The sequence below is a fragment of the Capsicum annuum genome, chromosome 8 (assembly GCF_002878395.1).
Source record: "Capsicum annuum cultivar UCD-10X-F1 chromosome 8, UCD10Xv1.1, whole genome shotgun sequence".
NCBI lineage: Eukaryota > Viridiplantae > Streptophyta > Magnoliopsida > Solanales > Solanaceae > Capsicum > Capsicum annuum.
Genome location: NC_061118.1, coordinates 38,416,425 through 38,431,163, shown reverse-complemented (window position 1 = coordinate 38,431,163; position 14,739 = coordinate 38,416,425). Strand labels below are relative to the sequence as shown.

Below are 14,739 nucleotides of genomic sequence, written 5' to 3'. Positions count from 1 at the left end.
TGTGTTAACATCGATGCATATTCAGTTTTCAAGAGTTATGCACCGAGAAATATTCAGTGGCTTAATCTCGTTGGAAAAATTTGATCAGTAGAACTGAGGGGGTATATTTATTTGTGCCTTTTTGGTGGCTCGAGTCGGATAGGACAAGTTAGATTAGAGTGTTTTATTTTTAAAAAAATGATGCATTAATGTTGATTTGGAGTTTTATATTAAAGGAAAGATACATGTGAAAAATTTCTTAACAACGAGAACAAATTTGATCCCAAAGTGTGACATCGAAGATAAATTTGGCCCCAAAGTATGATGAAAAATATATTTAGCCAATTTTTTAAAGTAGAGGAATAAATTTGGTTTCAAAATATGACATCGGGTTAAATTTGACCCTAAAGTATGATGAGAGGTATATTTAACTAATTTCTCAAAGTACAACAACAACATACCAGTGCATTCCCACAAAGTCCGGTCTGGAGAGAGTAAAGTGTATCTATCGGTCCATACCACTAACTCATCTGAAGTAGAGATACTGTTTTCGATAGGCGTTCGGCTCAGGACAAATAACAAATGTGATCAAACAAAAATCATAAAAGCTACCAACAAAAAAGAGATATCACACCGCCATATAGTAAAAGAAACAAAACATCCACAAAGTAACATTGTAAACTAACTACACGAAAATATTGACAAACACCACGAATACGAGGCCCCAAGACACTGTAGGCATAAATAAAAACATAGCACTCTTCCCTACTATTAAAAACATACTCCTACCTCCGAATAAATGGAGAGATTATTTTCGATAAATCCCGGCTCAGGCCAAAGAGACAGTAAACAATGTCGTAATAAAACACGAAATAAGATGAAATAATCGAAATAAGACACCCACAGAGTAGTACTGTACTACTATACACTATCTAATCGAAAACACACACCTCACCCAAAACATCCTAACTAGAAGCTCTAAACTATATATAAAGCCCTACGATTACTAACAATGATACACCAAAGCACTCCTATCCATCAGTTTCGACATACCCATACTCACTAGCCCTTTACAAGGTTTAAAATTTAAATTCGGTTCACAAATCGCATACCCAACTAGTTCAGACTTGGGCCCATTCACAATCCACAAGTCCACGTCATCAATTTCCATCCATCCACTTCATCTCCCGCTAAATCTATCAATATCAAATCAATCCTACGTGTCATCCCACCATTGCAGAAGCATCAATAGCCGTTAATTTCAACCACCCATTTTTTTTCTTCATCAAAATTTTCCAGCAAAATCCCAAAAACCCTAGCAAAAAAAAAAAACGATGAATTTCAAGCCGCCGGAGACGAAAACGACATCGTCGACGTCTTCAATGACGGCGGAGAAAGCGCTCTCGTTGATAACTAAAGGATGGGAAGAAGTACGTTCATCAGCAGACGCTGATTTACAGCTGATTAAAAATCGCGCCAAAGAGTTTGAGAATTTTGTCCCAAAAATTACAGCCACTGCCACTACAGAAATCGAGAAGCTTCGTCCGAAATTATCGGAAATACGAAGGGTATATTCGTCACCGGATTTTAAATGGGCTCCGAAAGGGAAAGGGAAGCTCCGAATTGATTTGTCGGGTATGAGGAATGGAATTGTGAGGGAAAAGGGAATGGAGGAGGAGGAGGAAGGGCAATTTGGGGAATTGAATTGGGAACCAATTAAGGCGTTTAGGGATAGGTTAAGGGAGATGGAAGTAGAGGTTAAGAGTCCGAATTCGTCGAATCCGGTGGAAATTTTTGAAGGGATTAAGAAGAGTGAGTTTGTTGAGAAAGTGAAATCGAGCTTGGTAAGTTGTTTTTTTGTTCATTATTATAATATTTTGATTGCAAAATGTCGTGTTAGTTTAGTTTATTATCTGTTGTTTCTTGTACTTCAATTATCTTATAATTTTGTTGTAGTTACTGTTTAGAATGCTTAGAAGGGGAGCCTTGGAGTAATTGGTAAAGTTACTGCCGTGTGATCAGGAGGTTACAGTTATTTTATTGTAGTTACTGTTTAAAATGCTTAGAAGGGGAGTGTTGGAGTAATTGGTAAAGTTACTATCAAGTCTTGGAAACAGCCTCTTGCAGAAATGCAAGGTAAGGCTGCGCACAATACACCCTTGTGGTGGAACCCTTTCCCAGACCCTACACATAGCCGGAGTTTTAGTGCACCGGGATGCCCTTTTTTTCTATAGTTATGCTTTTCTTTCGTTTATTTTTTTTCCTGTGCTACTTTGGACTGTTAGGTAAAGTCCGCGTAGACTATATCCTCCCTAGATGACACTTTGTGAGACTACACTGGATATGTTGTTATTGTAGTAGTAGACTATTAGTTTAGTTTGTTATCTGCTGTTTCTTGTACTACAAATTGTCGTATCATTTTTCTATGGCTACTGTTCAGAATGCTTAATTATGCTTTCACTTCCGTTTATTCTCTTTCTTTGGGCTCTTTGAATTGTTAGGTAAAGTCTGCATACATAATATCTCTCCAGATCCTACTTTGTGGGACTACACTGGATATGATGTTGTTGTTGTAGTAGTTTAGTTTGTTATATGCTGTTTCTTGTACTTCAGTTATCGTATTATTTTGCTGTAGTTACTACTCAGAATGCTTTGTTGTACTTTCACTTTCATCTAATCTTTTTCTTTGGTCTGCTTTGAACTGTTAGGTAAAGTCTGCATACACTCTTTCTCTCCAGATTCTACTTTGTGGACTACACCGGATATATTGTTGTTGTAGTAGTAGTAGTTTAGTTTATTAATTTATTCAATAGTATTCAATTTAATATACTGCTAAGAATCCATTAATGTTTTGTGAAGAGGGGCCTTTGGTTGAAAAATTCAGTTTTGCCCAAATTCTATTTTTTGACTTTGCAACTTTGTTTGCTTGAGCTGCATTTGTAGATTACTTCCTTTTATTGGAAGCTTTCAAGATTTTTTTTCCTTTTTGATTGCAAACTTTCAAGGACAAGACACAGCTTCAGCTTAATGAGGATATGTCCTTAGAGAGGAGGGTTTGGAGGTCGTGGATTAGGATAGAAGGCTAGTAGGTTGTGGGGTGTTGTCTTGCTTTTCGATGGTGGTTTGATGGTGTCTGACATAGTATTAGCCTTATTCTTGTTTATGGTGGTTCGATGGTGGTTTGATGTTGTTTATGGTGTTTCGGTCATTGCACTGTTTTGTTGTTTTTACTGTTTCTTTATCAGTTGCTATGTTTTCTTCACAGTCGTTTTTCTTTTTCATGCCTATTTTGATTTGCTGTACTCAAGCCTAGGGTCCTCCGGTAACAGCCTGTCTACCTCCATGAGGTAGGTTTAGGGTCTGCATACACTCTATCCTCCTCATATCCCACTTGTGGGATTTCACTGGGTGTGTTGTTAATTGGAAATTTTCAAGAAAAGTTACCTTTTTCTTTTGCAAAAACAGCCCAAGCAAAAGGAGTTAACAAAAAACGGTTTTATTTTTCACGACTCAAGTTATGACTTTTTTTCAGCCAAGCGCTAAAAATTTAGTACAGGCTGCTAATTCTATACTATATTACTAGGAAGCAAAACTATTAAAATAAAGTCTAACTAGGTAGCGGCCATTTAACTAGGTAGCGGCCATTTGCTTCACGGACTAGCTATGTTGGAACTATAAAATAATGAATATTGTGTGATGAATAATGATACATGGATCTTTATGCAGTCAATAATTTTCCAGAAGATGTTATGGCTTGATTGCGGTACTAAAGTCAAGATTTAGTTTTATCCTGGTATTGCTAATACACATATTATCATTCCAATTCCAATCCCATATAAAGTGAAAAATAAAATTATGTACTATTAGTTGTACAAGCTTCACACTAGAAACCAAAAGTTCTGTTAGTAATATATAGGTTTATACCAAATCTAAGAAAAAAGAAGGGATTTTTATAATGAACTACAAACACTGTATAAATAATGCAGAGTTCTATATCAAAAACCAACTGAGCCCTTATTGGTTGTTTCTGCAGATTTCTCATTTATTGACAGAAAGCATAAATAGCATAGTGATTTTGCTTGTAGAGATTTTGGTAAGACTAAAATGTTCCTTATTGGACTTTGCTTTTTTATGAAGTGAATCCAGAATGAATATGTAAATGGCTGGAGTCATCTATTCTATTTAATCAAAATCGAGATGCATCTTATAATGTAGTTAAAAAAATATTAAAATTCCCTTTTCTTTTGGTGTTAACTTTGTAGATCGTGAAATTTTAAATCATTGCAGGTGTTTGGCTTTGATGAATGCATCTGTTTTGGACTTGTGTTTATGAGCTGCTGTCTGTGATATTTGATAATGTTTTGCCAAGAATAGTTTGTGGTTTCAGCTTCATTCTCATTTTTTGGTTACTTCACCTTTCCCAAAAACAAGCATTCAATATGAAAGGACTTCTAATACCTCTCATATTATGTAAAACAGACATTTGCACTGATTCATCATCATCCAGGTTGAAGTTTTTTTCAATCACTATGTCTTCACTATATCTGGAGCCTCAACGCTATTTCATTGGTGGTAGGAAATCTCTCATTTTTGATATCTTCATTCTTGTTCATTTGTGTGCCCGAATGGTGATTTTGCTTTGTTTGTAGATCATAGCATATTTATGTCAATATCCTTCTAAACTTTCTTTTGGATCATGGTTAAGTGTCCAATGAATTGAGTTTTTTTATTTGTAAGATGGTGCTTGATGAGCTCTATATACAAGATTTTTTTGCTTTATCATTACTTCATGCAAAAGTGCATGATAAGTTTGGGTCCCAATGAAGGGGAAGCTTGGTGTGTAACTTGCCAGAATAATGGCCCTCACAATCTTTTAGCTCTTTTCTTTCAACATCAAGTGACTTGCTTCTTATCATGACTTCCCTTTTCGTATTATAATTTGATCTGATTCACTTGATAATCTGCTGTTTGTGTTTGTTTAATGATTTCCAGAAATCAATTTGCAAGGAGCCAGAGGAGATGAAGGTTGGTGTCTTACTTTAACATTTCAGGAAGTTGTAATTGCAAGGTTTTGGATGTGTTTGAGTTTTTCAACAACTGTATCGTGCAAATAATGTTTTGCTTAGTCAGTCAAGGATCGGAAGGGAAGTAAGGAATAGAAGATGTGCGGAAATCATTTCCCTTTATTTTTGGGGTTATAATAACAATGGAATGATGGAAATTTGAAGAGGAAAACTCAGATAGGAGAAATGATTTCTCTTCCGTGTTCTCTCATTTCCTATCTCGCTTCATAGTCTCCCTGGAAGTTTGATATAACAAATTGGATAGAGGAATAGGGAAGGAAGCACAACCTTATAAACAGACCATTATTTACCTTTTATTGTAAATTAGGATAGCCAGATCGTACACAAATTGAAGTAGCAACTACATGTCAACTGGAGCTGTCTTTGTATATACATCTTTTCCGGGAAGTGGACATATTAATATGTTTAACTAGAAATTGTCTGAGGTTTAAGCTATTGGTAAACTTAAACAATGATGAAGCTCATCTTTAAACAATGATGAAGCTCATCTCTAAAAGACCAAAAATTTAGTCAGACTAAATTACTGATGACCTTCTGTTTCCCTTACATGATTTTCGTCTACGCAGGGAGTTCCGCCACTGGATGTGCCAGAGTTGTTAGCATATTTGGTTAGACAGTCGAGCCCATTTTTGGATCAAATTGGCATAAGAAGAGGTAAGTGTGTCAAACGGGTGTCACCTCTGTAAACTTGTTGGTTGTCTTAGTTTGTGTTTCTCTGGATTGTTCTACTTGCACTATTCTCTCTTTACATTTGCTACTATCATATTAATTTGTGACAACCTGCTAGATTGATTGTCCTTCGGTTTATGTTATTATTTGTTGTTTCTTGGCTACTATCATTTTAATTTGTGACAACCTGCTAGATTGATTGTCCTTCGGTTTATGTTATTATTTGTTGTTTTTTTGTACTTTGACCTCCATATTATCTAGTTGTAGTTACTGTCCTGTAAACTGCTATTTTTGTTACTATCTGTTATTTCTTGTAGTTCGGGTTTTTCTATTTCTGGAAAGCTTTGGACTATATTCTCCTTGAGCCGAGAGTCTATCGGAAACAACCTCTCTACACAATCTACCATCCCCAAACTCCTCTTTGTGGGATTAATCTGGGTATGTTGTTGTTGTTGCTAGATTTATCCCATTTGGTTTTGATCTGTTGATCTAGAAATGCTTCACTAGAACAAAATGTGAATATTGGAGGTCTCTGTGATGTCGATGCTATTGATGATTCTGGTTTGAGATTCCATGTGCTTCGTTTTAGCGTAATTTGCTTCTTTTTTATTTCATTGGAACATGTGCATTTTGTTGATTGTAGCCACTAAAATTGGTTTGATGCTATTTGAAATCAATATGTTTCGTCCACTAAAAGCATATGCTGTTTCCTCTATTTCACTATAGATATCTCCGATAAGATTGTAGAGAGTTTATGCAGCAAACGTCGGAACAAACTTCTGTTACGTTCCTTACCTGAAGGAGACTCTTCCCTGATCGAAAGTGATAATATAAATGATGAACTAGATCTACGAATTGCCAGTGTACTGCAGAGTACTGGTCATCATTATGAAGGTGGTTTCTGGAGTGATTCTACAAGGCAGAACGTATCAGATGGTAAAAGACACGTAGCCATAGTCACAACGGCTAGCCTTCCTTGGATGACAGGAACAGCTGTCAATCCTCTCTTCCGAGCGGCTTATTTGGCTAAGTCTGAAAAGCAGAATGTTACACTCTTGGTTCCATGGCTATGTAAATCTGACCAAGAACTAGTTTATCCAAACAATCTTACATTTACTTCACCAGAAGAGCAGGAGCTCTACATACGGAATTGGCTTGAAGAAAGAGTCGGATTCAAGACCGATTTCAAGATCTCGTTTTATCCTGGAAAGGTATTCCATGTGAACTAATTGATATTTATTCAGTAAAACAAAAAGGTGCTACCTAATTGCTGTGAATGATTGTTTGACACTTTGTTTTCCTCTCCAGTTCTCCAAGGAAAGGCGAAGTATAATACCAGCTGGAGATACTTCTCAGTTTATCCCATCAAGGGATGCGGATATTGCAATCTTAGAGGAGCCAGAACATCTAAATTGGTACCACCATGGCAAACGTTGGACTGATAAGTTTAACCATGTTGTTGGTATTGTTCACACGAATTATTTGGAATATATCAAAAGAGAGAAGAATGGGGCTCTTCAAGCTTTCCTTGTGAAACACATAAATAATTGGGTCACTAGAGCGCATTGCGACAAGGTAATATTTTTTACATATCGATCGAGTCCTCTAAAGTGAGGGTAGGAAAAGTTGTTCATTAAATTCTTTACTGACCAAAAGATGTGGTTAGCACTTCGAAATGTGTTTGTCACGTCTAATTATTTTATCCTGGTTCTGATGGAAATGCTAATTTTCATGTTTAGGTGCTTCGCCTCTCTGCTGCTACACAGGATTTACCCAGGTCTGTGGTCTGCAATGTTCATGGTGTAAACCCGAAGTTTCTGAAAATTGGAGAAAAAATGGCTGCAGAAAGACAAAGTGGTCAGCAAGTTTTCTCTAAAGGTGCATACTTCTTAGGAAAAATGGTTTGGGCGAAAGGCTACAGGGAGTTGATAGACCTGTTAGCAAAGCACAAAAGTGACCTTGATGGTTTTAATATGGACGTGTTTGGCAACGGGGAAGATTCTCATGAAGTGCAGACAACAGCTAGGACGTTAAATTTGAATGTCAACTTCATGAAAGGCAGAGACCATGCCGATGATTCTCTTCATAGGTATGAACCCTTCAATTGAATCCCTTTTTTTATGCGAAAATGCTGTTATACGTAAATACTATAAAGCTGCTTTGAAACTTCGAAGTTTAGATAGAACATAGGTGCTACCTATACTTTACACATGCATGCATAGTCTTTTTCTTCAACTTGAGAGCATTTCTTTTGGTTCTTTACTGAATTTGAAAGAGGGTGATTTTTTTTTTCTGCAGTTTGTTTGGTACGCTGTTAGTCACTTGCTTAAAAATGTACTTCCGTCTTGTACACCTTTCCTGACCGATATATTTTTGCTTGGCAGTTATAAAGTCTTCATAAATCCTAGTATCAGTGATGTACTCTGTACAGCCACAGCTGAGGCGCTCGCTATGGGGAAATTTGTAGTTTGTGCAGATCACCCGTCTAATGAGTTTTTCCAGGCATTTCCCAACTGCTTGACTTATAAGACATCTGAAGACTTTGTCGCAAAGGTTAAAGAAGCAATGTCCAGTGAGCCTCAGCCTCTCACTCCCGAGGAACAATATAAGCTTTCGTGGGAAGCAGCAACACAGCGATTCATGGAATATTCCGACCTTGATAAGCTTTTGACTAGTGAAACCGGCGGTGACAAGAGAAGAAGCCGGGAGGGCATGGGAAAATCGGTTTCCATGCCAAATCTGGGAGGGATGGTTGATGGCAGTCTGGCATTTGCGCATTATTGTCTCACGGGTAATGAGCTCTTGAGGCTGTGTTCGGGTGCAATACCAGGAACACGAGATTATGACAAGCAGCATTGCGAAGATCTCCGTCTCTTACCTCCTCAGGTAGAGAGCCCAATTTATGGCTGGTAGTGGTAGATGTATACCTTGCGTGCTATGGTGGGGTCGGGGAAAGGGCCAGACTACAAGGCTCTACTGTACGCGGCCTTACCCTGCATTTCTCCGTAAAAAGCTTTTTCCACGACTTGAACCGTGACCTCCTAATCACACGACAACAACTTTACCAGTCACACCAAGGCCACCCTTTTGGCAGATGTATGCGTTAAATGACCTGTATATGAATTTTTAGTATTAGTATGTACCATAGGTGTGAATGTGATGTAACCTGGATACTTGTAACTCGTTAGCGGGTAACAGTTCCGGAACCAGGATTTTCGCATGAGAAGTAATTTTGATCCTTATATAAAGCGTAATTTTGATCTTAGTATAATGTCTTTTTTACCTTACTTAAATTAGTAATACATGTATTAGAGTACTGAAATGATGAATTTGCACCAACTATATACCTGCCTTTGACTAACAAATATTTGATTTTATAATTATAATGTATGTTAATTTCTGATATAACAATCTAAATATTCAAAAAAAATAATTTATGCGGTATAATCACTGCATAACAAAATGATGCAAGATTAAATAATCAAATTTTGGCTCTCATTCGTAGGGTTGTTCGAAAATCTCTTTGGAAGGTAAATTACATAAATTCCTGAATGTTTAAGTGTTATTAACACTTTATCCCAATAATTTGTTAAATTGCATCATATCCCTGATTTTTAAATTTGTGATACATCTGTTATATTGTGATACATATAGGTTGTGATACATTTAAAACAAAATTGTTATTTATTTAAGGAAGCAACAGATTCTCTTTTATTTTGTGGAGCAGATCACGCACAATCAGTTACATAGTGAATTATGAGATTCATAAAATCAGCAATACCCCCAATCAATTTTCAAATTTCAAGTGAATAATCGAGTCAAAGTTTCTTCCTTCTCCCGTCTCCAACTTTTAAATTTCAAAAACAACAAAATTTCTCCCTTCTTCTGTCTACAATTTTCTGATTATTTTAAATGGCGATTATATTTGTGTTTTTGCGATTTTTCAGTGTTTAGTTTTCAGTGACAGAAGACAGACAAGTACTTAATTTGGGGACCATCTGTATTATGCATTATTTCTCATTCCTGAACAGAGTACATATTTTCTCATCGTTACAAATGAGACAGCATTGAGCAACAAACTATCATCGTAAAGTTTTACCTTCACTCATTTTGTAAACAAGGGTGATCGCAAATTAGATAATAAGATTCTTCCATGAAAAAGAGAAAGACGGTGCAAAAGTAATCATCTTCGGGATAATTATCAAAATATTCATGAGTTGAAGGGGTAACAACACACTCGTACAACTTTGTTTGCCTGTCATTGAAGTAGCTGAAGTTAGGGAGGTTGATTTTGGTGTGGCATTTGACGTGCCACAAAAAGCATGAGCCATCTATAACATCAATTTGTTAACATCAATTTGTTCCTTGTAGATGATTGATGTCAATGATTTATTTTCTATCTCCTGAGCCCTGACTGATGGCATTGATGCATAGTACTCCAAAATAGTAGAATTGTCTTTTGAAGAGCTGGGAGATGAGGATTACTATGTGATACATCTGAAATCTGTGTGATACATTTGGTTGTATTTTATGATTTTTTTTTTCAGAATTAGATATTCAATATATATGATACATTTAGCATACTTGACGTATAAGTTGAAATTTAAAATTTCTGATTCATATTTAAAAAAGTGTGAGTTAGTGTAAAAGTTGTGAGAAATTCATTTAGAATATATGTGATACATTTAATAATGGTATAATAGAGATTTATATTTATGATATATTTTTAAATTTTTTTATTTTCAGTTATGTTTTGATGTGTAAATCTCCTGAATGTAGTTGGCCATTCAAGGCTTCATGTATGTTTGATTCTGATACTTTTAAAGTAATTGTTTGCAGTTGATACATATTAAACTTTTATGAAAGTTATATGATTCATGTTAAACGTTTATGAAAGTTATGCGATTCATATTAATATTGTCTGCATTAGTTTTAAGAGGGTATCTGTTATATTAGTGATACATTTTTATAGTTGAAATAAACGTGATACATATAAATGCTATGTTTTAAACTCATTAATTAATTATTTTTTCAAAAAATTATATTTATGTTTCATATAATTGTGAATGTTATATGATACTTGTTATACATTTATGAAGGTTATGTTATTCATATTAGTAGTGCCTGAGTCATTTTAAAGACATTTTGGTATATCTGATATATTAGTGATAACATCACAATTTAAAAGATGATTCATTTATTCATATGTTAAATGTATCACCCATTTATAAATGAATCAAAAAATATAATAGATATAGAAACAATTAGGACATATGTATCACTAATAATCTGACCGCAAATGTATCACTCATACATTGTCAGTAAAATGTATCACCAATAATCTAACAGTAAAATTTATCACTCATACACTGTCAACAAATGTATCATTCATATGAATCACTGCTACACTTGAAAATGTATCCAGAAAATTAATATTTTTATATATGTATCAAGCGGATTAACCAAAAAATATGTATCACCTATATGTATCACTGACGAATTTCATACTTGATTCAGTGAAAAATTAGGAATCTGCTCAAAGTTACCTGGAGTAAAACCCACAATTTGATGATATGTAGGAACACCACTTTGTGTTTCAAGTTGGGATATTCCCAAATTAAATGAGGGTGAATTTTCATTAGCCATTGAAAATAAAAAAAATTAACACAACAAAGATTAAAGCTTATAAGAATAATGATCTGCATTGTTAAATACTAACTTAAAATCCATTTAAACAATTAACTCACCTTTTTGAAATAACTGGAAAAAATTATAATTTAATGTAGTACATTGGCGATTTGAAGAGGACGGAGTAATGGAGATAGACGATATTTTGACTGACGATAATTTGAGAGAGATTTTAAGGAAGTAAATCTTTGGAAAAAAAAAACGGTTTGGAGATGGAAGATGTTTTAACTGATGATAATTTGGGAGAGATTTTAGGGAAGAGAATCTTTGAAAAAAAACAACTTGCTTGAGTTAATGGTGGAGTAAAAATAGGATATGGGATTTTGTTGATATGTATCAAGAGTAAAATAGATAATTCGGGATTTTAAGTAATTGTTTAAAAGACGAAGAATTTTGAGTAATATGATCTCTTAAGTTTGTGGTTTTGTGTAATTTATCCATACATAACGTTTTTTCACAATATGATGACGAAACGTATAACTTGTACAAATCTTTCTATTTTCTAAATCGATCCGATCCATTCGTTTGTAGAGCTATTACTAAAAATTAACAATTATAGTTTCACACAAGATGCAACAGCTAGGAGGCCAAATTCTTATAAGTACTAATAGGAAATGTCCTGTTATGAAATGGATGTCATGCCAAGTGTTAGTGGCATGCCAAGTGTTAATTAAGTTGCTATTTGGCATCATCTTTAATTGACAAAAGTGCTTACTAATTCCTTACCTCTTGATTTGGATAATTGTATAAGTTTCCATGCATGGGTTGTAAATAACTCATGCTTTATGTACAAATTTGAGTAGTGAAAAATATTAACAAAGTTTCTTCCTTGTTTCTTTATTTGCACTCTGTTATTATAATTTTATATTATGTTATCAACACAAGTTTTTATAAAAACTTTTCAACAATAAAGGTTAGTATTTAATTTTCTTAAATAATATCTAATATTTTCAAATGCGAATTTAATGCCCTAGATATATCGGGCAAAATTTATATGTTCTGGACACTAGATGTTGAAATGCATTTAAATGCAATAGGTCTGGCAGAAATCATAAAAAATGACAATAAGACATCAAATCAAGATAAGGTCAAGGTCATGATATTTCTTCGTCATCATCTTGACGAAGATTTAAAAATGGAATACCTCACGATTAAAGATCCCCTTATATTGTGGAACAATTTAAAAGAAAGATACGACCACCTGAAGATGGTCATTCTTCCACAAACTCGTTATGAATGGGCCCATCTGAGGTTACAAGATTTTAAGAATATAACTGATTATAATTTTGCGATGTTTTGAATTAAATTGCAGTTTAATTTATGCTGGGAAGATATCACAGATCACGACATATTAGAAAAAATATTCTCTACTTTTCCTGCCTCGACTATGCTCCTGCAGCAGAAGTACCAAGAAATGAGATTTAAAAAATATTCTGAATTGATTTCTCATCTTGTTGCTGAACAACATAATGATCTTTTAATAGGAAATTATGAAAGTCGACCTGCTGCTACTGCTCCATTCCCAAAAGTGAATGCTGTAAATTTTTGTCCAACTAGGCGTGAAAGAAATCCTGACCCCATTCGTGGTCGTGGAAGGTATTTTAATTAGGGTGATCACCTTGCAATTAACAATAACCCTCAGCACCAGTAGTGCAAAAAGAAGGGAGAAGCTCCTGAAAAAGCGTCAAGGACGAACTCTGAAAGTAAATGCAATCGATGTGGAGGAAAGAGACACTGGTCGCGTACCTGTCGTACGCCAAAGCATTTGGTAAAACTCTATCAGGCATCCCTTAAGAAAGCAGAAAATGATGTTGAGGAAAACTTCCTCTTTGAAGATAATGTTGAGCCCATGGACTTGGAAGTTTCAGATTTTTTTGTAGTTCCTGAAGAACATGTAAATCATCCAGTCGGTGATAATTATGAAATAGTCTGATTATGTTACTTTTCTATTTAAGTTGTATTAGTCTACGTTTTTGTTATTAGTATCTTACTAGTCGTATAAATAATTAAAGTTTGTAAATACGATTATATGCTAGTAATGCTGTAATATTTACTTTATTTATATTTTAATTTTGAAGAATATGGATACTCCTCAAATTTTATTTGGATCAATAATCGATCGTGACGATATTTATGTAATTGATTGTGGGACAACGCATGCAATATTTAAAGATGAAAAATACTTTTTCCACTTATTTAGAAGAAAAGCAAATATTACAACTATATCTGACAATTTAAAATTAATTGAAGGCTTTGGAAGAGCTACTATATTTCTGCCTAAGGGGACAAAATTAGTTATAGAAGATTCATTGTTCTCTTCTAAATCCCCAAGAAACTTATTGAGTTTTAAATATATCCGCTGAAATGGATATCATATTAAGACAATAAATGAAATGAATGCCGAATATCTTGGCATTACCAAGAATGTCTCAGGTCAAAAGAAAGTGTTGGAGAAATTACCAACTTTATTTTCCAGCTTATACTATGTCGAAATTAGTACAGTTGAAGCACACTCTATCGTAAACCAGAAGTTTACTGATCTAAATACGTTTGTGCTTTGGCATGATCAAATAGGCCATCCTGACTCAATAATGATGAGACGAATCATTGAAAATTCAAAAATGATAAAGATATTATAAAATATTATCCTGAAGAGACTCAAAATCTGACTAACCCTGATATTCCAGAAGAAATCAGTGAACCCGAGACTCAAGTGAATGAAGAAGTTTCAATTAGTTCTACTAGTGATGAGGTAAATTTAGATTGATCGAAAAGTACGGTGGATAATATTTTTGAATATAATGTTGCACTAAATATCATGCAAGACAATAAGGACCTTGAACCTCTATTCGACAAATGTCGACGAAGAAAAGATTGGCCAAAATGGCAAGAGGCGATTCAATTAGAATTAAACTCACTTGCTAAACGGAAAGTTTTTGAACCTGTAGTCCAAACCCCAGATGGTGTAAAATCAGTTGCTATAAATGGATCTTCGTATGTAAAAAAAAATGAGAAAAATGAAATTTTAAGATACAAGACACTCATTGTTGCACAAGGATTCTCTCAAACATCCGGTGTACATGAAAATCTTGAAATTCATCTAATGGATATGTTTACAGCTTATCTTTATGGTTCACTTGATAACGATATTTAGATAAAAATTTCAGAAGGATTAAAGATGCCTGAAGCATATAGTTCAAAGTCTCGAGAACTATATTCAATCAGATTACAAAGATCTTTGTATGGTCTAAAACAATCAGGACGTATGTGGTATAATCGTCTAAGTGAGTACTTGAGAAGCGAAGGTTACATAAATGAT

At 34.6% G+C, this 14,739-nt stretch overlaps 1 protein-coding gene across 3 annotated transcripts; it reads left to right on the top strand.

Annotated features, from left to right (window-relative positions):
- The first annotated feature begins 1,027 nt into the window (after nt 1-1,027).
- LOC107846342 (digalactosyldiacylglycerol synthase 1, chloroplastic) lies at nt 1,028-8,997 on the top strand. 3 transcript variants are annotated; one of them, XM_016690757.2, is made up of 8 exons: nt 1,028-1,823; nt 4,013-4,072; nt 4,972-5,004; nt 5,630-5,717; nt 6,459-6,943; nt 7,041-7,307; nt 7,472-7,821; nt 8,117-8,997. In XM_016690757.2, the coding sequence occupies exons 1-8, from the start codon at nt 1,314-1,316 to the stop codon at nt 8,643-8,645; spliced, it is 2,322 nt and encodes a 773-aa protein (XP_016546243.1). In that variant the 5' UTR covers nt 1,028-1,313; the 3' UTR covers nt 8,646-8,997. The 3 variants fall into 3 exon arrangements, with proteins under 3 accessions (XP_016546243.1, XP_016546246.1, XP_016546249.1); XM_016690763.2 differs by lacking the exon at nt 4,013-4,072 and adding an exon at nt 4,459-4,551 and having other exon boundaries at nt 1,685-1,823; XM_016690760.2 differs by lacking the exon at nt 4,013-4,072 and having other exon boundaries at nt 1,029-1,823.
- Nucleotides 8,998-14,739: the final 5,742 nt, after the last annotated feature.

Excerpts from the sequence above, each read along its gene's own strand:
- LOC107846342 (XM_016690757.2), top strand. The coding sequence starts at position 1,314 with ATGAATTTCAAGCCGCCGGAGACGAAAACGACATCGTCGACGTCTTCA. Across the intron at positions 1,824-4,012 it reads AGAAAGTGAAATCGAGCTTG|ATTTCTCATTTATTGACAGA; the intron begins GTAAGTTGTTTT and ends TTGTTTCTGCAG. Across the intron at positions 7,308-7,471 it reads CTAGAGCGCATTGCGACAAG|GTGCTTCGCCTCTCTGCTGC; the intron begins GTAATATTTTTT and ends TTTCATGTTTAG.